Below are 23,257 nucleotides of genomic sequence, written 5' to 3'. Positions count from 1 at the left end.
TCAGGAAACTATAAGACATTGATAAAAGAGATAGAAGAAGAGATAAACAAGTGGAAGAACATAGGATGTTCATGTATTGGTACAATTAACATAATTAAAATGTCCATACTATCTAAAGCCATCTATAGATTCAATTCAATTTCTATTAATATACCAATGACATATTTCACAGATCTCGAATAAATACTCCAAAAAATTGTATGAAATAAAAAAATGATGCCAAATAGCTGCAGTAATCTTGAGAAAGAAGAACAAAGTTGGAGGGATCTCAATACCAGATATCAAGTTATATTACAAAGCAAATCAAAACAGCCTTGCTCTGGCACAAGTACAGACATGTAGATCAATGGAACAGAAAGAGAACCCAGAAATCGCCCCAAGCTATTATGCTCAATGAATATTTGACAAAGGAGGCAAGAGCATACAGTGGAGTCAAGACAGTGTCTTCAATAAATGGTGTTGAGAAAATTATACAGGTACATGCCGAACAGTAAAAACTAGACCACCAACTTGTATCATACACAAGAGTAAACTCAAAATGAATACAAGATTGTTATATAATTCACGAAACTGTAAAAATCCTAGAAGACAACATAGGCAGCAAAATATCAGACATCTCACGTAACAATATGTTTACGGATACATCTCCTAGGGCACAAAAAACAGAAAAAAAATAAACAAATGAACCTACATCAAATTAAAAGCTTTTGCACAGCAAGAGGAACCAGTATAAAAAAGTAAAGGGAGCCCATTGTATGGGAGCACATATTTGTCTGTGATATACAAGATAAGGGGTTAATTTCCAAAATGTTAAAGTACTCATACAACTCAACAAAAAAAAGACAAATAACCAATTAAAAAATTGGGCAGAGGACATGAATAGATACTTTTCTAAAGAGGACACATAAATGGCCAAGATACATGAAAAAATGCTCAGCATCATTAATCATCAGAGAAATACAAATAAAAATGACAATGAACTATCATCTCATAACTGCCACAATGCCTACCATCAATAAATCAACAAACAAGTGTAGAATTTCCTCAAAATGTTCTTATGTTCATGTGTAATGTTTGAAACACAGTTAAGCTAATATTTTGGTATAACTTTGCAATTAGAATAACAAATTTAAAAATATATTCATTTGGCTGTATTTTTGGTTTACTTTTTATAAGTTTTTAAGTTTGGTATGACATATTTATATCTTAACCAGGTAGTCACTTGAAAACAAATTTGGATCTGAGAAGCTAAATTGTGAAAAGTAATGTCGTCACAGGAGGTAGTGACCCTTACATTGGAACTTCTTGGTGGAACAAAGTGCAAGAGTCCTATCTACAAGGCATGTCAGCGTCAGGCCTCCATAACAACTACTCTCTTTTTTCCTTCTTTCCTGTTTTAAAAAACTTCCGGCAACAAAACAGAACACATTTTGTGATGACAAACGTAGCAGTTGCCACACAGGCCAGCAGGAACCCAATCACATCCAAAGAGTGGTACTGGAACCAGGTGAGGTCAAGGGCGGCTGGCCGAAGATGTTTGGCTCCTTTGTGGCGCATGACAAACTCGATCCAGAAGACTGTTCGATCTAGAGGTTTCATAGGCTGGTCATGATGAATTCTTGATATTTTCATAGTATTCTCCTTATATCTGAAGGAGAAACACAAAGATACCAACATTGAAAGAAAGTTAATTTTTTTAAGCCAATCATTCTCATTCAAAATTGTATTTTTTTAATTAAAAAATATTTTTATTGACTGGTCAGAATGGCTAAGTGGTTGAGCCTTGACCCATGAACCAGGAGGTCACCATTTGATTCTGAGTCAAGGCACCTGCCCAGGTTGCTGGCTCGATCCCCAGTGTGGGGTGTGCAAGAGGCTGCTGATCAATGGTTCTCTCTCATTATTGACTAGAGGCCAGGTGCACAAAATTTGTTCAGTTGGGCAGGGGTTCCTCAACCCGGCCTGCACCCTCTCTCAGTCTGGGAGCCCTTGGGGGATGTCCGACTGCTGGCTTAGGCCCGCTCCCCACATGGAGCGGGCCTAAGTTAGCAGTCGGACATCCTTGGTGCTTCTGTGGAGGTGGGATACGCTCCCACCACTGCCGCTGCACTCACCAACCATAAGGTTGGAACACAGGGGGAGCATACTGAACACCAGGGGGCAGCTCCTGCGTTGAGTGTCTGTCCCTGGTGGTTAGTGCACATCATAGCGACCAGATGTTCCGCCCTTTGGTCTTTTATTATATAGGATGTTTCTATCTCTTTCTCCCTCTCCCTTCCTTTCTGAAATCAATAAAAATATATTTAAACAATATACACAAAAAAACATTATGCCATGTTAAAGAAGCCAGTTCCAAAAGATCATATATTGTATGATTCTGTTATTATGAAATGTCCAGAAGGACTAATCTATAGAGACAGAAAGTTGATCAATAGTTACTTGGATGAGGGAGCTGAGAAGTGACTTCTAAGACATATGATATGTCTTTTTGGGATGACAAAAATGCCTTAAGTTTATATTGTGATAGTTTCATAGTTTTGTAAACATACTATGTATATTTGAATTATATAATTTTAACATGTGAATTTATGGTATGCAAATAATATTTCATAAACTCTGTTTAAATGACTACAATCAAATAAGTTTTTGAGTGTAAAGATATTTATAGCTTCAGAAATTTTAGGTATTGAATTTATTTAGGTAAAGGATTTATGATTTTTTCTTCTAGTTGATTACTCTCCCTACTATGTATTTTATCATATTTTTTAAAAAATGTGTCCTTCTAATTACCTACATAACTTTATATTATTGGAGGAGAAAATTGTTGCACTAGATGGCTCCCCATTAAATACATGAGATTAAAACGCAACTTTGAAGTAAATGTGTGGTCGAAAATAAAAGTAGATTAGGATGGGTTAACTCATCTTAATAATGTCAAAATTAGCCTCTTAAAATTGGGATGAAATTAAGATGCACTATTGACAAACTAATCTATGTATAAGTACTATCTATAAAAAATAGGTGATACTTACAAAGGGTCATTAATGACAGTCTTCAATGCATTGAGCAAATCTGTACTTGAAATAGTGTTGAAGTCCAATCTGATAGCTGCTCCTTTTGTCTTCATGTGAGCAATGTTATCAGGTTGATCCGCAAACATAGGAAGGCCCACCATAGGGATCCCATGGTAGATTGCCTCATAGATGCCATTGGTTCCACCATGAGTTATAAAGGCTTTGGTTTTTGGATGACCTAGGATTGGGTGAATTTCAGCAAATTATGAATTATAAGTCTTGGAAATAAAATGAGAGTTGGGCAATAAAGGCACAGAAAGAGACAATATATTTAGTAACAGATTGGTCTACCCTTCAGACTGTATTAAAATGTTTTTCAGAACTCATAGGAAGAGAAACATAAGTCTGTTGGAGGGACAGTGAAAGCTTACATAGAAGATTAGTGTGTTTCTTTGTCTTGAAATGAATACAAGTTGCCAGTGGACAAATGGAAAGAGAATATTCTTGATTTTAAAAAGTGTATGCTAAAAAGAAAGTGGTGGTGCATGTTGAAATATATTCTCTTAATAAAATAGTGAAGTCAGAGTGTGATATGTAGATGTCAAGGCAGCAAACAATGGGATGATGGTGGCACCAGAATCAGAGGAAGGAAAATCTATACATTATAATGAAATATGTTCTTACCTCAGAGAGATATTAATTTTTTTTCCCAATGGATAATGGAGAGTTACTAGTAATAAAAGAGGAGCTGATATATTTCAGGGGCACCTGTACACCCTTACCGTGGATTAAACTGCTGGTGTAAGGAGAGAATTAGGAGGCAGAGTGACAATTGAGCTATTCTCTCTGAGAGGAATTACACATGAACTAAAGATCTTTTGTCTGTGGCCATAAGGAACGTGACTATGTAACATAAGATGTCAACTGTTACAGCTTATCCTTTCCCCCTAGGACTCGGAAATAAATATTGGGAAGTTCATTTTTATTTTTGAGGTTTTCAGTAACAAATGTTCAATGCACTTTTATCCTAGTGAACTGCTTATCATTCTGGTTGACTTGATTCTGATTTCAGGGTTTTCCAGAATCTTACCAAGAAGGTCATTCTGGGGGATCCATTTATAGAGCCGGGTATTTGGCCCTAAGGTATCTGGTTTTTTGCCATCATATCTCCATATAATCTGTTAGGGTAAAGAAGGTAATGTATTACTTGAGTCAAACTGCAGAGAATTCTAAATAGGTTAAGAGACATCTAGTTAAACCCCTGAAATATTACAGGTAAGGGAATGAGGACAAGACATGTTGATAATGAGAACCAATAAAACACTGCTGTAAGGGGCATAGGTACTTATATTGCATGTTACTTATTTTTATATTCAGCCAGATATGAGTGCAATCATGATGTTTCACACTTTGGGTTTAGACAAATGAGATTATCAATGACCAATTCAAGCATATAAAAGTTTTTAGGTAGTCATATAATTGTAGTGCAAAACACAGTAAATTAATGGTCTAGACATTTATTTTAATTATTTATTATTCTAACTCTCACCATCTAGATTTAATGTTAACCTGTTTATTTCTTTTTGAATGATGGGGAAGTGGTTTACTTATATTCACTAATTACATTAATTATCTTAGAGTTTTACATCATTTGCTTTAAAAAATCAATGTAATCAGCTATTTATGAGAATTAAATCATTCTGATATATAAGTTTATTAATAATAATAAATAATGTGTGCTTAATGAGTATGTTTAGCTTCTTTTAGTTTTCTACTTATTAATCACCACTTCCAAGTGGTAAGTTTTACCCAAATCCTGTGTTATCACTCTAGCTAGGATTGAAAATTTTCTTAAAATGTAGAAAAGAAAAGCCATTGACACTTTATAAATAATAGTTTGCCTGTTGAAAAGATAAAATTTGATGATGATGGTAAATTTAATTCATCTTACTGTTAATATTTCAAAACATTATACAGTTCACTGACAGTATTGATTAATATGGTTAATCTATATATATAATAGAGAAATGAGCTATTCTCTCTGAGAGGAATTAGCCTGGATGCTGTAAGGGGAAGACCAAACAACAGGGACCAGAGCAGCCACAGGCTCCCAGCCTCGCCAGCCCCGGAGCACCAGCACACCCTTGGGCCTGGAATAAGGATGCATTCACAATGAGCCCAGAGTTACTGCACAGAGGGCTGCAGATCAGGAGGGCTGTGGATGGGGGGACTGCAGATTGGGTGGAGCCATAACCTCCCCATTGGCCCTGCCCTGAGTGTCACAGGGGGGAGCTCCCCACCCCCCTGATGGGCCCTGCTCTGTGCGTGATAGGGGGTGGTGCCGCAACCTCCCCATCGACCCTGCCTTGAGTGTTACAGGGGGCAGCGCCCCAACCCCCCTCAATAGGCTCTGCTCAGAGCCCAATCAGGCGCTGCACCTAGGGATTGGGCCTGCCCTCTGCCACCTGGGAGTGGGCCTAAGCCAGCAGGTCATTATCTCCCGAGGGGTCCCAGACTGTGAGAGTGCAGAAGTGGGGCTGAGGGACACCCCGCCCCCGCCAGTGCACAAATTTTTGTGCCCTGGGCCTCTAGTATACTGATAAAAGGGTAATATGCTAATTAGACCGGGAGACCTTCCGAGAGACCTTCTGGACAAAGCCACTGGGGCGGGGCCAAGGCAGAGGCATTTAGGGGCAATCAGGCCAGGAGGGGGGGTCAGTTGGGTGCGATCAGACCAACAGGTGGGGCATTTAGGGGTGATCAGGCCGGCAGTGGGGGACAGTTGGGAGCGATCAGGTTGGCAGTGGGGGGCCGTTGGGGTTGAGTAGGCTGGCAGGCAAAGTGGTTAGGGGCAATCAGGCAGGTAGGCAGGTGAATGGTTAGGAGCCAGCAGTCCTGGATTGCGAGAGGGATGTCTGACTGCCGGTTTAGGTGGTATCAGGCCTAAACCTTCAGTCGGACATCCCCCGAGTGGTACCAGATTGGGGAAAGTGCAGGTCGGCTGAGGGACAACCCCCTACCGGTGCATGAATTCCGTGCACTGAGCCACTAGTTAGTTATAAATAGCCAAGCAATTTATAAGTCCACCAGTAAGCTGGATTCTAGTTTATAAGTGGTTAACATCTTTTTGCTATGTGAGTGTTAAAGTCACTTTAAGTTCTCAGCAAATTTGCATAGGTGATAAGGAGGTAGCTACATTAGTTAGTTAACTGGAAGTAGTTCACAATTATCCAGAAACTTCAAGTGTATTTTATGTATTAGAATAATTCACTACCATAATTTATGGAGAAGGAGGAGCAGCTGAAACTGTCCCAAGCTAGGCTTTCTTCTGGTTGACTCTCTTTTATCTCCTCATATTCCTCCTCCTCCACTATCAGACGTTTTTATTCTGATGGGTTGTTTTGGGGCCACATTTTATAAAACACAGGATCACCTTGAGGCCTGGACCCATCTATACCCTTTTTTTATGTCTTCTTGCTTCAGAATTTAGCAGGGCCCAGCCCACCAGGGAGGTTATCTTTCCTTTTTACAGGCCAATTTTTCTCTTTCTCTAAATCATTGTTTCTGGCTTAGGTTCCTGGATGCAGCTTGGTGAGCCCTAGAAATCCTTACTTTGAATATCACCTTGCAACTGAATAGGCCTAATCCAAAATCCAGGGAAAGTAGGAGAGGCCTGGATTACCTGGCAAGTCTAAACTGTATGATGCCTTTCAGATTGTTATCATTCCCTGGTTAATGTTAAAATTTAACTCTATTCTGAGAACGTTGGTAGTGTGTTCAGTACTCTAGGAATCCTGCAAGGAAATGAAGCAAATGACAGGATAGGATTTGGTGATATCTGTTCCTGTCCTATAATACTATTATCAAACAAAAATTCACACTGCACTTTTAAAATATACTTCTTTGTGACCAGAATGTTAATGCCAAAGTTATTGTCCATCAAAAACACCCTCTGTACTTCTTTAGCACCTACCATGTGTATTTTGTTTTTCAAATTGTTATCTGAGTTAATTGGAGCTACCCTAATAGTTTACCTTTCATGTAGAAATTTCTTAACCAGACCTTTTACAGAGTTTAACACACTCATTAGTTTTCTGCTCTAAGGTAGTTTATCTAACCTTTTGAGGAACCTGGGCAAGGGCTGATGCAATCACATTGGCTCTTTCTTCTGTCATGTTAGTGACCATCGACCCCAGGGAAAACACCACAATACCATTTTCTCCAGAGCTCTGGACAAACTCTTCCATTTCCTGTGAAGGAAGAATTTTTTCCATTACAAAAGACAATAGCATAGTGAAAACTATTGAAGGGATTACTACAAACGGCCACAAAGAAAATTAAGTATCATAAGGAATTATTAGTGTAGTTCTTGTTATTTTTAATTGTGTTAAAAATACACATGATCTATTTACCATCTTATCCATTTCTAAGTGTACAGTGCAGTGGTGTATATATATATATTCTTATTGTTGTATAATTCATCTCCAGAACTTTTTCATCTTGTAAATTTTTACTGTATATTTTTTAAACTGTAATTCTCCACTTCCCATTTTAACAGTCCCTGACAACTATCAGTCTTCTTTCTGTTTCTATGAATCTGACTAGTCTAAATCCCATACATAAGTGGAATCATGCAGTACTTCTCTTTTTGTCTGTGGCCTATTTCACTTAGCAAAATGTCCTTAAGATTCATCTATGTTATAGCAGGTGTTAGAATTTCCATCAATTTTAAGGCTTGGTAATGTTCATCTACAGATACCCTGAGCCACCAGAAAGATAAGTAGGTCCTAGAGCAGCCGTGGGCAAACTATGGCCCGCGGGCCGGATCCGGCCTGTTCGGCTGTTCTATCCAGCCCACAGAGCCGAAAGAGCGGAGGGTTCTCTTGCTCTCCCCTCAGCTCCTTCACCAGCAGCAGTGTTAACATGGCAACGTTGGGAAACACTGCAGCAGCTCCTTCTTCTGAGTGGGCGGATATATATCCGCCCATTCAGTAGAAGGAACAGCCTCTCAATCTTCCAGAGGCTCCTTGTAATGCCTGCGGACGCGTCTCCGGACATCACCCTGGGAATGCGTAGACACGTTATCGTGATGATGTAGGGAGACACGCCCCTGGAGAGCACAGTATCAGAGCCTTTCTGAGGTAAGATTAAGAGCTCTACTCAAACACAATTTTTTCCTGTTCCCACATTCTGTACATCACAATGACTTGTTAATAAAACAGCAAAGACTTTCAGCTTTTAGGGCTTGTATCCACTGCAGTTTTTTTTTTTTTTTCCCACTGAGGACGCGTGCAGCAGGGAAAAAGACACACAGAGGACATGTCACACTAGACATGCTGCGGCTGCATTTTTTTGCTCATACGGATGCGGTATCAGTAACGCTACGGTGGCCACTAACCGCATGTGTTAGCGGCAGAACAAATGCATTTTGCGTTGCGTTTGCTTCTCCCTCTTGCGCCTGTAAAAATTCGTGCTACAGGGCATTTGTGTTAACATGCACCATTGCACATTAGCATCAATGCAAACATGATGGAAACCTGTGTACCCTGCATTAACCCTATCTGCGTTGCATTGCAGTACTGCACCACACTGCAACGGCAGCACGGCTAGTGTGAACAAACCCTAATTCAGTGGGTTGAACAAAAAGATTGTATAGAAATGTGATGAACTAAAGATTTTATTACAAAATCGCTTAATTTCAGGGTTTCAGAAGTAACTGGACAAATGAAAAACTGAAAATCAAATGTTCATATCTAATACTTGGATGAAATCCTTTCCTGGTAATGACAGCCTGAAGTCTTGTACTTATGGACATCAACAGATGCTGGGTTTTCTCCTTTGTAATGCTCTGCCAGGCTGTCACAGTAGGGGTATATATATAAATATCCTGCCATTTCCATCTTTTCATAAGAAAAACTGTTGCAATGGGCATTTAAAAGTGGCACTTGGTTGTTTTTATAGAGTCCAGTGGATGCAATCTGATATTGATAATGGGCTCTTTCACACTATGTGCACTGCGGCTGTTTTTTGCCAGTAACGGAAGTGCTAGTGGTAACTACTGGTTACCCATGTTTTGCATTGCTCTAGCACCTCCCATACAAGTGTGTCTGGAAGACACAGCAATGTGCAGCTATGTGTGTTACCATAAACAAAGGGCCTGTGTGAAAGATACACAGGTTTCCTATGGAGGAAAGGGGTTGTTCTCTATGGTCAGGGTGTGCCTCTGTCCCATGTCTGAACTTTTTTAGATGATTTTGTTATATATATATATTTTAGAAGACCAAAAATGTTATAGTAGAGCAAATTTAATCACTTGTTTTTATACTTTACTGTCTTATTTTAGTAAAGAATTTAATAAGAGAACAGTACTGTTGGTTTTAGCCCAATATTAAACATGAGTGGACCAAAGAAAAGGAAAGTGGACAGTGAATGCCGAGTGTTTAAGAGGGAGTGGACAACAAAATATTTTTTCACCGAAGTCCGATCAATGCTGGTATGTCTGATATGCCAGGAAACACTTGCAGTCTTCAAAGAGTACAATCTCAGCCGTCACTTTGCCACAAAGCATGGCAACTATGCTAGCAAGCAGTCACCTCAAGAACGGGAGGCTACTGCACAGAGGTTGATGGCTAAATTACAGGCTCAGCAAAATGTCTTTCACAGACAAACTGCAATTCAAGAGACAACTACCAAAGCAAGTTTTATGCTATCATTCAAATTAGCAAAAGCTAGCAAACCTCTCTCTGAAGGCGAGTTTTTGAAAGAATGTATGATAGAGACAGCAGGTCTCTTGTGTCCAGAGAGCAAAGGCAAGTTTGAAAAACTCAGCTTATCGCGCAGGACAGTGACTCGTTGAGTGGAACTGATTGATGAAGACTTAGCCAGCAAGTTAAATAGTAAGGCAGAGTTCTTTAAGTTTTATTCACTAGCATTGGATGAAAGTAATGACGTAAAGGACTCTGCTCAGCTCTTAATTTTTATCAGAGGGATTAGTGACAATTTTGAAATTACGGAGGAGTTTTTAGCCATGGAGCCACTGAAAGGAAAAACACGGGGAGAGGACTTGTATGACCGGGTGTCTACAGTCATTGAGAAAATGAAGCTACCATGGAGTAAACTTGCTAATGTCACGACAGATGGATCTCCAATTTAACTGGAAAAAATGTTGGACTGCTAAAAAGAATTCAGGATAAAGTGAAAGAGGAGAACCCTAACCAAGATGTTATTTTTCTTCACTGTATTATTCACCAGGAATCATTGTGCAAGTCTATATTACAACTTAATCATGTTGTTAATCCAGTCGTAAAGCTTGTTAATTTCATTCAAGCAAAGGGACTTCAGCACTGTCAGTTTATTAAGTTTCTGGAGGAAACTGATGTGGATTACCACGACTTACTTTACCACTCTCATGTCCGCTGGTTAAGTTTGGGCAAAGTTTTCCAACGAGTGTGGGAGCTCAAAGAAGAGATTGGTGCATTTTTGAAATTAAAGGGGAAGTCTGACGAATTTACTGAGCTGAGTGACAAGAATTGGCTGTGTGACTTTGCATTTGCTGTAGATATATTTTCACATTTGAATGAGCTAAATGTGAAGCTACAGGGAAAAGATCAGTATGTACATGACATGTACACTAATGTGAAAGCCTTTAAATCGAAGCTGATTTTCTTTCCAGACAAATTTCAGACAAAGTCTTCACTCATTTTGCCACACTAGCCACACAGAAGGAGACCATCCAAAACGTTAAGAAATACAGCAAATCACTGGATGATCTGCATGCAGAATTCTGTTGTCGGTTTTCTGATGTTGAAAAAATTGACCAGTCACTTCAACTGGTGGCCTGTCCTTTGTCACAAAACCCTGAAACAGCACCAGAAGAGGTGCAACTGGAACTCATCGATCTTCAGTCTGACTTTGTCCTAAAGGAGAAATTCAGCTCTCTTGAACTAAGAGACTTTTATGCTTCACTTAATGATGCCACTTTTCCAAACATCCGGAGGATGGCACAGAAGATACTGGTGCTGTTTGGGCCAACCTATGTTTGTGAGCAGACATTTAGCGTCATGAACATCAACAAACCCCTCACAGATCCAGCTTAACTGACGAACACCTCAGATCTGTCCTGAGAATAGCCACAACAAAACTAACTCCAGACTTTGATGCATTAGCTAAAAAAGGAGACCAACAACACTGTTCCCACTGAAGTTGATGTTTTAAAGACCAAAAACCTTTCAACCCAGTCTACATTGCCATCTACATCTACGTCCCGGGCATAATTTGGAAGTTGCACTAAAGAAAATGTTTAATTTACTGTTTACACATTTTGTTCTTTTCTATTTGTTTTAGTTTTAAATTATTTTATTATATTTAAGTTTAATTTGAAAGGCTTTTGTACCTTTCTTTTGTTAGGCAATTTTATTTTGCCTTTGCCATCTTCAATATAAGGTATGTTATTGTGCTATGATTCCTCCATTTTTTGAAGTTTCAAATTATAATAATTAGTGTTTACATTCTTCTTGTTAAAATGTTTGAAATGAATAAAACCATTGAAATAAAAAAAAAGACCATACCCTTTTATGTAATGATGTTTACTTTGAATTTATATTAGTTCACACAAACACTCCATCCATGCTTTTGTTCCGGCCCTCCGGTCCAGTTTAAGAACCCATTGTGGCCTTCGAGTCAAAAAGTTTGCCCACCCCTGTCCTAGAGCAAATTAATCCTGAAATATTGCAGGAGATAAAAATCACTAAACTGATACTTTCATTTTTCAGAGACATCATGAAAAGGCTGGATTCATTGAAAAAGATAATGCTGGGAAAAATAGAAAGTAGGAGGAAAGAGGATGATCAAATATGAGATGGATTGACTCCATAAAAGAAGCCATAGGCATGAGTCTAAAAGAGTTGAGAGGGCTGTTAAAACTAGGATTTTGTGGACATCACTCATTCATAAGTTCCTCAGGAGTCAGAGCTGACTCACAGCACGTAACACATAACATACCATTGTGTGTATTGATTGTTTATTGATTTATCTATCAACTAGAGGCCTGGTGCTTGAAATTCATGCACGGGTAGTGTCCCTAGACCTGGCTGGTGATCAGGGCTGATCAGTCTTTCAGCTGCTGGTTGAGGCATTCCTTCTGGCTAGCAGCCAGGGCCTGCCTTCATTCTGCGCCATCCGCTGGTGGTCATAGTGAGCAATCGAACTCCAGGTCAAACTCCCAAGGGGACACTTTGTATATTAGACCTTTATATATATAGATGTCCCTTGGGTTGACTTTATCTTTTGACTCTTGTGAATAGTGTTATAAATATGATTCTAATGTCACTGTTTGGAATAGACCCAGAAGTTCTATTGCTGGATCAAATGGTAATTGTTTTTAATTTTAAGGAACCTCCATTCTCTTTTTATCGGTGGCTGTTTTGAAGAGACCTAATTCCTCAGTTTTTGGAGTATACAATTGATGAGCTTGAATTCCCTTATTGCATATTCTTGTGCAAATGTGTGTGTGTGTGTGTGTGTGTAAAGAAGAAATGAAATAGAGCCAGTACACAATATTGAAGAGGAAATGTTTTTAGAGAGTCTTCATTTATAATGTTATTAATTAATATATATTATTGTAATGAGGCTACACCATAGGATCTTAACTCACCTTTATTTCTTTATTGTAGTTCTACTAAATTACTTGCATTTTTGCTTGTCAGGTTTTCTGGAGAATTATTGTAGTATATTCATTAGTATTTTATTTCTTTGACTGAATACTAAGAAAAAGTTCATTATGATTAGAATGACTCTATATCTTTTTTATCATCTCTATAATAATTTATATCTCATCTTAACTTTTGTCAGATTCTCCCAAACTTTCCACCTAAATCATTAAAATAATTTATTGAAGTATAGTTGACAAACTATATTATATTTGTGTCAGGTGTGCAATGTAGTAATTTGACATTTAATATGTTACTATGTGGTAAGTCTAGTAACCATCTCACTGCACAAAGTTATGTTAAGTGTTATTGACAATATTCCTTATGCTGTACATGAAATTCCTGTGATTCATTTATTTTATAACTAGAAGTTTGTACCTCTTATTCCTCTTCCTCTTTTCCATTACCAACCCCTCCCCTCTGGCAATCATCTATATATATAAAAGTTTATATCCTAAGTGTCCACAACTGTACGGGTAATGAGGTCATGTAGCAATGCCCGGCTTCCTCTCCCTATCAACTAGCCTCCTTGAAGTTTCTTCTGCCGAGGAACATGACTTGCTTTATAGCCAGGTGCAAAGATTTCACCCTTGTATAATCTCATTTGATCTTCACAGAAGTGAAGTAGGTAGGTAGATAGGAGACTTGGTGGCATCCTATTTTCTTTTCATTAGCCAAAAAACAGAGATTTAGAAGGCTTAGAAAGTTAACCCGACTGAAAAGAAGTAAGAAATGGTGAAACTTGGAAATGACTTCAGGTTTTCTCACTGCACAGAATATAGTCAAACACTGATACAGTTAAATATTTTACCCTTTCTTCTCCCTGTGTGATCTACAATAATAATCTGCTTCATGTTGATATTTACTGCTGTGTTGCTGACAATTACCTGAAAGAGAAGTTGGGGTGCTTCACTGGGCTGGAAAAAGTTTAGCTACATCAGAAAGCAGGTCTAATTAAGCAAGTTTATTCTATATACATAAAAGGCTAAGTTGACTCATGCATGTGCAATATATGCTAGTGCCAATCACAGACATGTGTTTCCAGATGTCATTGTCGATTATGAATTTGGTTGACACTTCTAATATAGAGAAAGGGCGAATAGCAATATTAAAATATTTCTCCTAATTGATTTCCTTTCAATGTGCATGAATTTGTGCACTGGGCCACTATTTAGCAGGGTTGGGCAAACTTTTTGACTTGAAGGCCACAATGGGTTCTTAAACTGGACCGGAGGGCCGGAACAAAAGCATGGATAGAGTGTTTGTGTGAACTAATATAAATTCAAAGTAAACATCATTACATAAAAGGGTACGGTCTTTTTTTTTTTTTAGTTTTATTCATTTCAAACGGGCTGAATCCGGCCCGCGGGCTGCAGCTTGCCCATGGCTGATTTAGAATATAATTTGTATCTATACGTCTATTTCTGGTTTTTTTTGTTTGTTTGTTTTTTAGGTAATACATATAAGTAAAATCATGTAGTATTTGTCTTTTTCTGCCTGAATTATTTAACTTAACATAATACCCTCTGGTTCCTTCCATGTTGTTGCATTTAGCAAGAGGTAATCCTCTGATATTGGTGAGTAATTTTGCATGGTGTGCATAGACCTCATGGATTTTACCCATTTATCTATTGATGGACACCAAGGTTGCTTCCATATCTTGGTTATTATGGTAAATGCAGTTATGAACATGGGGATGTATGTATCTTTTCAAATTAGTGTTTTTGTTTACCGCTGATAAATGCCCAGCAGTGGAATTGCTGGATTGTATGCTATTTTTAATTTTTTGAGGAACCTCCATACTGTTTTCCACCAATTTACAAACTCACTCCATGTACAGGAGTTCCCTTTTCTCTACCTTCTTGAAAACACTTTTTACTTGTTGACTGATTTCTGGATATTTATTTTGTATCCTGCTACTTTACTTAATTCATTTATCAGTTCTAGTAGTTTTTGTGTGGGAACTTTAGGATCCTCTAGGTACAGTATCATGTCATCTGCAAATGGTGACAGTTTTACTTCTTCATGTCCAATATAAATGCCCTTTATTTCTATTTCTTTTGTGATTGCTGTAGCTAGGAATTCCAATACTATATTGAATTAAGGTGGCAATAGTGGGCATCACTGTGTGTGTTGTTGTTGTTTTTTACAGTAGAAGAAAAGCTTTTACATTTTCAGCATTAAATGCGATATTAGCTGTGGGTTTTATTGGTCATATATGGTCTTTATCATGTTGATGTATGTTCTCTCTGTACCCACTTTGTTGAGAGTTTTTATCATGAATGGATGTTGGATTTGTCAATTACTTTTGTCTGTATCTATTAAGATGATCATATGATTTTTATCCTTGGTTTTGTTGTTGTCTATCACATTGATTTTTTTGTGTGTGTGTGGATATAGAACCAACCTTACATTTCTAGAATACATTCCACTTGAGCAGGATGTATAATCCTTTAATATATTGTTGAATTCAGTTTGCTAATATTTTATTGAAAATATTCACATCTATTTTTATCAGAGATATTGGCTTGTGATTTTTTTGTATTGTCTTTGTCTGGTTTTGCTATCAGGGTACTGCTGACTGCTTTCATAGAATGAGTTTGTGAGTGTTATTTCCTTTTCAATATCTCTGGAATATTTTGAGAAGGATAAGTATTAATTGTTTGGTAGAATTAAATGTTCAGTAGAATTTACTTGTGAAATTATTTGGTCCTGAACTTTTGTCTTTTGTTTGTTGGGAGTTTGTTTTTTGGTGTTTGTTTTTTTTAAATTACTATTTCAATTTTCTTGCTTGTAACGGATATGTTCAGTTTTTATGCTTCTTCCTGGTTCATTCATTGAAGGTTGTATGTTTCTAGTATAGATTTTTTTTTTTTCTGGAGATTTCTTCTATTCTTTCATTTGGGATCCGTTCCTTTGTCTGCCTATATTTGCTGTCTCTTTGTGTTTGTTTCTGTGTATTAGATCAATTTGCTTTGACTCTGAGTCTTCTGTATTCCCGCATCTATTTTACTTTCTGTGTTTATTTCTAAGAATTAGATGAAATGGCCACCTCTCCTGAACTTGATGGAGTGGCTATGTGTAGGAATGATCTTTGTGTAGTCTGTGAGTGCTGTGTGGCTTCAGCAGGCTGGCTGGAATGGAAGTGGTTGCATGAGGTACCAGGGGTTCCCTGGCATGCAGGCTAGCCACAGTTGAGGCAAACATGACCAATTTTCCCAGTGTGCTCAGCTCCGTGGGCACCCTGGTAGGCTGGATGGCTGGGTTTGGAGCAGCCAGTGGCATATGGCTGCAGCATTGCCCTGGCAGTTTGTCTGTCTGAGCCTGGGGTGGGTGAGGGGTGAGTGGCCTAGGGCACGTATGGTGGTCTTGCAGGTGAGCTACAGCACTTGAATTGAATTCTTGCCCATGCTATCAGTGGAAAGAGAATGTAAACATTGGCACTCACAGGCACCTCCAATCACAAAGAGTTTCCACAGAGCCTGGAGAGTTCTCACAGTTTCTCAACCTTCTCTACGCAGTCTCTCTCTCACAGTCTCTCTCTCATTTGTTGTGCAGATGCTGGTCAGTCAACCCTCAGATGTTTTTCAGGAGGAAATGCTCTTCATGTAGGTGTATATTCTTAGTGTTCATGGCAAGGTGTCAGTTCAGGGTCTTCCTATGCTGAAATCTTGGACCTCTCTCCCTAAATCACTTCTTACAGGCTGGACAATTACTGTAATTCATGAGTCTGGTATTATTGTCCAGAATATCCAGGAAAAAGCCTTAAGATTCCTACTTTTAAACCAGAATTATCCTTATATAGTTACTTATCTGAGAGTCCATGTTTCTGACATGTATGGGTATGACACCTTTTGCTCTGAAATCATATTGTATGTTCTTGTAGAATATGCTATGTGTAACCGGCTGTGAGGGACTCTCATCATCACCTCGCTGACTCTCCCAGGGAGCACCTGCCCCACAGTGGGAGAAGTACAACTGGGCTCTCTGCAGCAAAGATCTGGTCACCCTCTTGGGTAGCACAGTTTGATGTATTTAAAGTTGCTGGTGAAGTCATGTTCACCTGGAATTGTTTGAGATCTATTCTGATTGTGGTCACTGATTTTTTATCAGTTTTCAAATTTTATTACTTTCAGTGTTAGAAAAATTCCTTATTGCTCAATGCACTTTCTAGCTCCCTGCCCCCAAATGTGTAAGGAGACAACATCTTATGGATATCTGGTCCAAACTTCATACTCATCTATCCCCTCTGCCCAACCCCCCACCCCGCTGATATTTCTCTTTTAAATTGTTTACTTGGTTTTTTTTCTCTGAAAAATAAATACCTAACTGTTCTAACATAAAAAAATTTCATTTCTCATTCTAATAATTGCTTCAAGCTTTTGTTTAAAACAATTGACATATAATTGAAATATAACATTCTGTAAGTTTATGGCATATAGTGTGTTATATTGATTCATTTATATATTATAACTAGAGACCTGGTGAATGAAATTCGTGCAGGGGGGTAAAGGAGGGCCCTCCGCCCAACCTGCACCCTCTCCAGCACGGGACCTCTCAGGGGATGTCCGACTGCCGGTTTAGGCCCGAGATTGGCCTAAACCGGCAGTCGGACATCCCTCTCACAATCCAGGACTGCTCACCTGCCTGCCTGCCTGATTGCCCCTAACTGCTCCCCCTGCCAGCCTGGTAGCACCACACAGCCTGCTGTTTAGTTGTTTAGTAGTTTATTTGTCCCTCACTAACCCCCCTGCCAGCCTGGTCGTCCCTTACAGCGTGTTGTTCGGTCGTTACTTTTACTGTGACGGCATCCCAGACAATTTGTATATTCCTCTATTATTAGTATATATATAACTATGGACCCAGTGCATGAATTCATGCATCTTGAAAGGAACTATGGGCTGTGAGGTTGCAGTGGGCACAGGGTCGGGTCTCGGCCCATCCTCCGCATCCACACTTGGCCCCTCCCACCACGGCCCCGGTCCCCTGTCTGCTGGCAGCCCGGCTTCCACTACCACCGCTCCCACATGCTGATGGTGCCAGCTACGGGTGCGAATGGGGCTGGCATCATCAGGGGGTTTGAGTGGCTGCTGCTGCCCCAATTGCCCCTCAGAAGCAGGATGAGTAGGAGAAGCCCTCAGGGACGATTGGAACTTGTGCTGGACGCCAGAAGCGTGTGTGACTGGTGGCTCTGGCTCCGACTGCGGGTGTGAGCAGGGCTGGCTCTGGATGTGTGTGAGCTGCAGATCCAGTGCTGGCCACAGGTGTGAGCAGGGCCATTGTTGGCAGCAGGTGCAAGAGGTGGCTGTTGGATTGGATCGCTCCTCAAGAGCAGGGGAAGGTGGAGAAGCTCTGAGGGGTGTTTGGGGCCAGCAGCCACCGCTCGCAACTACTAACGGCGCTGAGCAATTGGACCGGCACTGGGTGCTGGCAGTGGGTGTGAGCAGTGGCTCTGGCTCTGGCAGTGGGTGAGAGCAGGGCCTGTGCCAGCAGCAGGTGTGAGCACCCAGTGGTACTGTGGCGTGCGGGAGCACAGAATTTTCGGTAACCACCAGAGTCTCACCCTGATGACAGCGATCAGCACCCCTCCTTGGTCTGGCACCCTGCTCACCGGATCCACCATCCCGCCACTGCCAATGCCTGCAATGTTCTGCACTCCGCTGCCTGCAGCCAGTGCCCACCATGTTCCGCGCACGCCCCCTGGTGATCAGTGTACGTCATAGCGACTGGTTATTTGGTTGTTCGGTTGTTCTTCCACTAGGTCTATTTGCACATTAGGATTTTATACATATAGATTACTACCTAACATTAGTGAACACCTCTATTAGGTCACATAATTATCTTTTTATGTGTGTGGTGAGAACATTTAAGATCTAGTTTCTAGAAACTTTCAAGTATATAAAGAGTATTGTTGGCTAAAATCACTACAGATCCCAAACTTAATCATCATTGAGTTGCAAGTCTGTACCCTTGATCAACTTCTTCTTACCCACTAATCTTTCTTTCACCAGTCCATGGTAATCACCATTATACTTCTGTTTCTAATGGGTTTGTCATTTTTAGATTCCACATATAAGTGATATCCTATATTATTTGTCTTTTTTAGTGTGCCTTATGTCACTTAACATACCTTTGTGGTCCATCTATGTTGTCCCAAATGGTAGTATTTCCTCCTTTCTTATGGCTGAATCATATTGTAGTGTGTGTGTGTATTTCACATCTCTTAAATTGTTTCCATTTATTGGTTCTTGTGAATAATGGTGCAATTAATGTGGGATTATGGATATATATTTGATATCCTTTTTTTTTTACTTTTAGAAGTATACCCAGAAGTGGATTTGTCGATCAAATGGCAGCTCTGTTTAATTTCTTTAAAACCTCCATACTGTTTTTATTAGTGGTTGCACAGGTTTTACATTCCCACCAACAGTGTACAAGATTCTGTGTTAACTTGTAGATCAGCAAGTTGCCTTAACACAGCTATTTTGACTTTCTATTGGGTGGATCATATATCTCCATGTCTGTATTTGTTTGCTGGAGCATTGTTGTAGAATTTGGTGACCTAATGTTTCCTTGATTTTTCATGTACTTTGGAATTTTGCATTGCTGTTTTTGCATTTGAATTAGCAGTCACCCACTTATGTTTACTACTCTCAGGGTAGAAATACCTTTCCTCAGTCTTCTATAGATAAGGCTTTTCCAGTTCTTGTATGAATGTGCCTGCTTTGTGCTTCATGCTCCGTCTTGTGGGAGGATTCTGTTTGTCCTGTTTGTCCTCCCTCCATATAAACCACCAGGCCAGATGCTGATCGCCTCCTTTTTCTTTTCCTGAAGTTGGTGCTACAGCTCAAGTTTCTGGTTCTCTCCTATCTACCATCCCTTGTCTGTATTCTGCTCTTCCTCCCTAGCTCTTGCTGCTGCCCTTGGCAGCTTCTACATGGAGCTGGCCACAGAGGGGAGGAGATATGGGTTGGAATGCAGGTCACTGTTGTTGCCCACATGCCAGTATGGTGGAATCTGCAAGAAAAGTTTTCTTCATGGTTGGTGGTCAGGCTTCCCGATGGAGTACAGAATGCAGTCAGAAGGAACCCTGTCTCTTTAACATGCTCTCTAATAATTTACATTTCCAGATCTGCTTCCTCTCACCAGACACTGAGCTCCTAATACAACACTCTGTATGCTGTGAGAGAAATGAGCTCTAAGGAAGCATCCTGCAAACCAGAGGAAGCTCGGCACCAACTCACCGGCTCTCTATCCCTGTGAGAGAAATCACAGGGATGGATGGGCCTTCTTTCAGCCTTACACTGAGCTCCTTTGGAAGAGGAATGATGCTGGCAAAATCAAGCTTTCCTCTCGCCCACACGAATGCATTCAAATTCATCTATTTTGTGTGCCAACAGAGTCCTGGAACTTCTCCTTTGGAAATCTGGACTTCCACAAATGTTCTCTACTCCATAGGTGACTGCCCAAGTCAGGGCTGTAGGTGCTCCTGGACTGCAGCTAAGAGGGGCTGGAACTATAGACAATATCCTGTAGGTGTCACAGCCAGTACCGGAGTCTCTCTGCCTATTGCCTGATGCGTAGGTGGGAAAGACTCTTTCCAGGTCCGTTTGCATTGGCACTTTTGTTCGTGGATAGATAACGAATTTTGTTGTTGAAGGAGGAAAATAACAAGGGATATCTCATGCTCACTTACACCAGATTGCTATTGTCACTCCTGAAGTATTATGATCCACTCCCATGGGATGTTCTCTAGCATTATTGTAGCATTATACTTTTTATTTATTATAATACTTTTCACACCATTTTTATTACTTGCTTATATGATCTCTTTCCAAGTAAAATATCTGGTGTGGGGAGTAAAACCTGTGTCTACATTGATGCTCTGTATATGCCCCCCTTGCACTGTGGTAGTCACTTTAAAATTAGTTTTTGAGTTAATGGCTGATACTTTTTTTATGTGTTGAATAATGAAGGCCTTAATTTAACTGACCCTATTTCCAAAGTCTCTGAAGTATACTTCTTTATTTTGTAATGATAGTGACATTCAAATTCTTGAAATAGTATGAGTTTCTAATTGGCAGGTCACATTACCCAGATCCCCATATCTCTCTCAGTGTGATCAGACCTTCTGAATGAAGAATACATAATCATTCCTACTGAAAATGCAAAGTAGAACAAACAGGAATAGTTTTACCTTAGGCAGAGGCTTAGCAGGTTTGCAGTGGAGGCCTCCAACAAATTGAAAATGTGGCAAGAGTGGGCGAGGAAACTCAAAATCCCAATAGGTTCGAATAAACCATATTTCTGCTTTTCTCATTAACTCGAATAATGTAGTGGGTCTTCCTGAAAAGGAAAAAGAAAAAAAAAAGTAGAGAAAATAAGAATATTGTAATGTGAATATACCATGTTGTTTTCTTAAAGAAAAAAAGAAAAGCTTAGAATAATGTAGCCAAAGATATTTAAAGTGTCTGTGATTTGATAGTGCAAACATCTACCGAAATAAAAGCTTAAATGACCATTTGGACCTTTTGGTTGACCAAAAAAATGGTTGATCGGTCTCTATGATTCACACTGATAACCAGTGGGAAGACGCTCAACACAGGAGCTGCCGCCTGGTGGTCAGTGCACTCCCACAGCAAACCTCCCATGATCAGCCAACCTATTATGGTCCATCCCCTCAGCTGGCTGGGTTGTCAGTCTGCTCCCACAGCCAACCTTCCATGGTCCTTCCCCCTGCCAGACGGCCCATATCAGGCCCAATCTCTGGCCATACTGAGGGACTCCACCCATGCAGAAATTCATGCACCAGGCCTCTAGAATTTATATAATGTAAATTTTTTATATTATGATGTTTATATATATTAACAATACATATAAAATTTAACAGTTTTTCTTCTCTAACATCACATCAGGATATTCACAATCATAGAAAATTGTTAAACCTAAGCTACTACAGAATTAAACATGCATTTGCTACTCTATAAAGTGGCAGAAGTAATAGATGCAAATGTAAACAATGATTTTAATAGCTCAATTAATTAAATATACCATATCCATGGAAACACATTTCCCTAGATTATTTCGTCTATTTTCTGCAATTTAGCAAGCTATTGCCTTTATCTATGATTTTCCAAAAATGGAGGTTTTGAGAGTATGCCTCATTTCCTAGTACTATAATTACATGTGGTTCAATTTAGGAGCGTAATAATACTTCTGCGTTAATTAGAACATTTACAAATAACAGCGGGAATATATTAATAATGTATGGTAATAGATGTGCTCACTCTTAATTTTGACTCATTTTGTCTTTAATGAAGGGAGAGATTTCACAAAATATAGTTTACTGACTTACATATCTAGCCATCAACAAAAGTTTAGTGTTTAAGCAGATGAGTTGTAAGTGCTTAGTGAAGGAATGTGAAGTCATTAGAAACCTGAAATTATAGGTTCCTGAGTCTGGGATAGAGCACTCTAGTGTGAAAGAATCCTTCAGGTTATATGGCTAAATAATTCAGTTTTTAAATCAAACTAAACTACACAAGAGGAAGCAATTACTTAATGACCTGATAAGTTAAGCATTTCCATAATATTTGTGAGAATGAAAGATTATTTTACAATGTTATTTTATCATTTTACTTGTAAAAGACAAATTTGTCTCAATTAATATTTATACAAATCCACCTTTTAGGGCACTAGGAAAGTTAGGATTTCATGCTGTCAAGTAAGGACATGACTTACCTAGTGCTTTGCTGCAAAGCTGATCCCAGTTCTCACAAAATGCTTGGAACCAGAAATCAAAATAAAGATTGTAAATCATATTTTTTACTCTCTCCATGAATGTCATGTGATCACTTAATTCTGAAAAGACAATAGGTACGTAGGATGGAGGGAATGGAAGTCCTCCACTGTACTTTTCAATTGTATAGCCAAAAGAGAAGCGGAGACTGTACACAAAAGGTATTTTAAGTAGCTCAGCCAGCAGCTCACCACAGGGTCCAGAGGGATCTGCAAGAACGACATCAAACCTTGATTCCTGTAGTTTTCTCAAAAGTTTCTTGTTCAAAACAGCATCTTTACAGAGCTTCTCAACAAAGTCAGCACCTTCCCAAAATATTTCTTGCATTAGTGAAAAATGTGTCCAAAAAGTTTCTTTTGGCAGATCATATGTCCATTTATTGATCAACTGCATGAAAAAAGAAACCATATCATCTTTTGTTAAAGATGTAGGAAAAACCTCAAATTGAATAGCAGATGGTTTATTGGGATCAACAAGAATTGAAGCTGAAGATGTCAGAACGGTCACTTCATGACCTCTCTGGACAAGTGCATCCAGGATGGTCTTCATGTTGATCCAGTGGCTGTATTCTGGGGGCCACACCAGCACCTTTCCACAAGTCCCAGGGCTGAAGTGACCACTCAGCTGTAGCAGCAGCAGAACTGAAATCCACTTCATATGCATCCTGGTGGGAACATGCTTCTTTTCAAATCGCTGATCCCTTTACCATGGCTCCTGCTTATGTGCATAGGGAAATC

The 23,257-nt window shown here is 39.5% G+C and overlaps 1 protein-coding gene across 3 annotated transcripts; it reads right to left on the bottom strand.

Annotated features, from left to right (window-relative positions):
• Positions 1-1,368: 1,368 nt before the first annotated feature.
• On the bottom strand, positions 1,369-23,183 carry LOC138995178 (UDP-glucuronosyltransferase 2B31-like). Of its 3 annotated transcripts, none has more exons than XM_070395623.1 (6): positions 22,463-23,183; positions 20,919-21,067; positions 7,133-7,264; positions 4,105-4,192; positions 3,033-3,252; positions 1,369-1,648 (listed from the first exon to the last, which is right to left on the bottom strand). In XM_070395623.1, exons 1-6 carry the CDS (start codon positions 23,181-23,183, stop codon positions 1,369-1,371), a joined length of 1,590 nt encoding a protein of 529 aa, XP_070251724.1. The 3 variants fall into 3 exon arrangements, with proteins under 3 accessions (XP_070251724.1, XP_070251728.1, XP_070251729.1); XM_070395627.1 differs by having other exon boundaries at positions 22,712-23,183; XM_070395628.1 differs by lacking the exon at positions 3,033-3,252 and having other exon boundaries at positions 1,629-1,648.
• Between the last annotated feature and the right edge of the window lie 74 nt (positions 23,184-23,257).

This window comes from Myotis yumanensis, unplaced genomic scaffold (assembly GCF_028538775.1).
Source record: "Myotis yumanensis isolate MYYU_CA2020_CCGP unplaced genomic scaffold, mMyoYum1.0.hap1 SCAF_1, whole genome shotgun sequence".
NCBI lineage: Eukaryota > Metazoa > Chordata > Mammalia > Chiroptera > Vespertilionidae > Myotis > Myotis yumanensis.
Note: the sequence above shows the minus strand (reverse complement) of the source record. Positions and strands in the feature narration are given on the sequence as shown.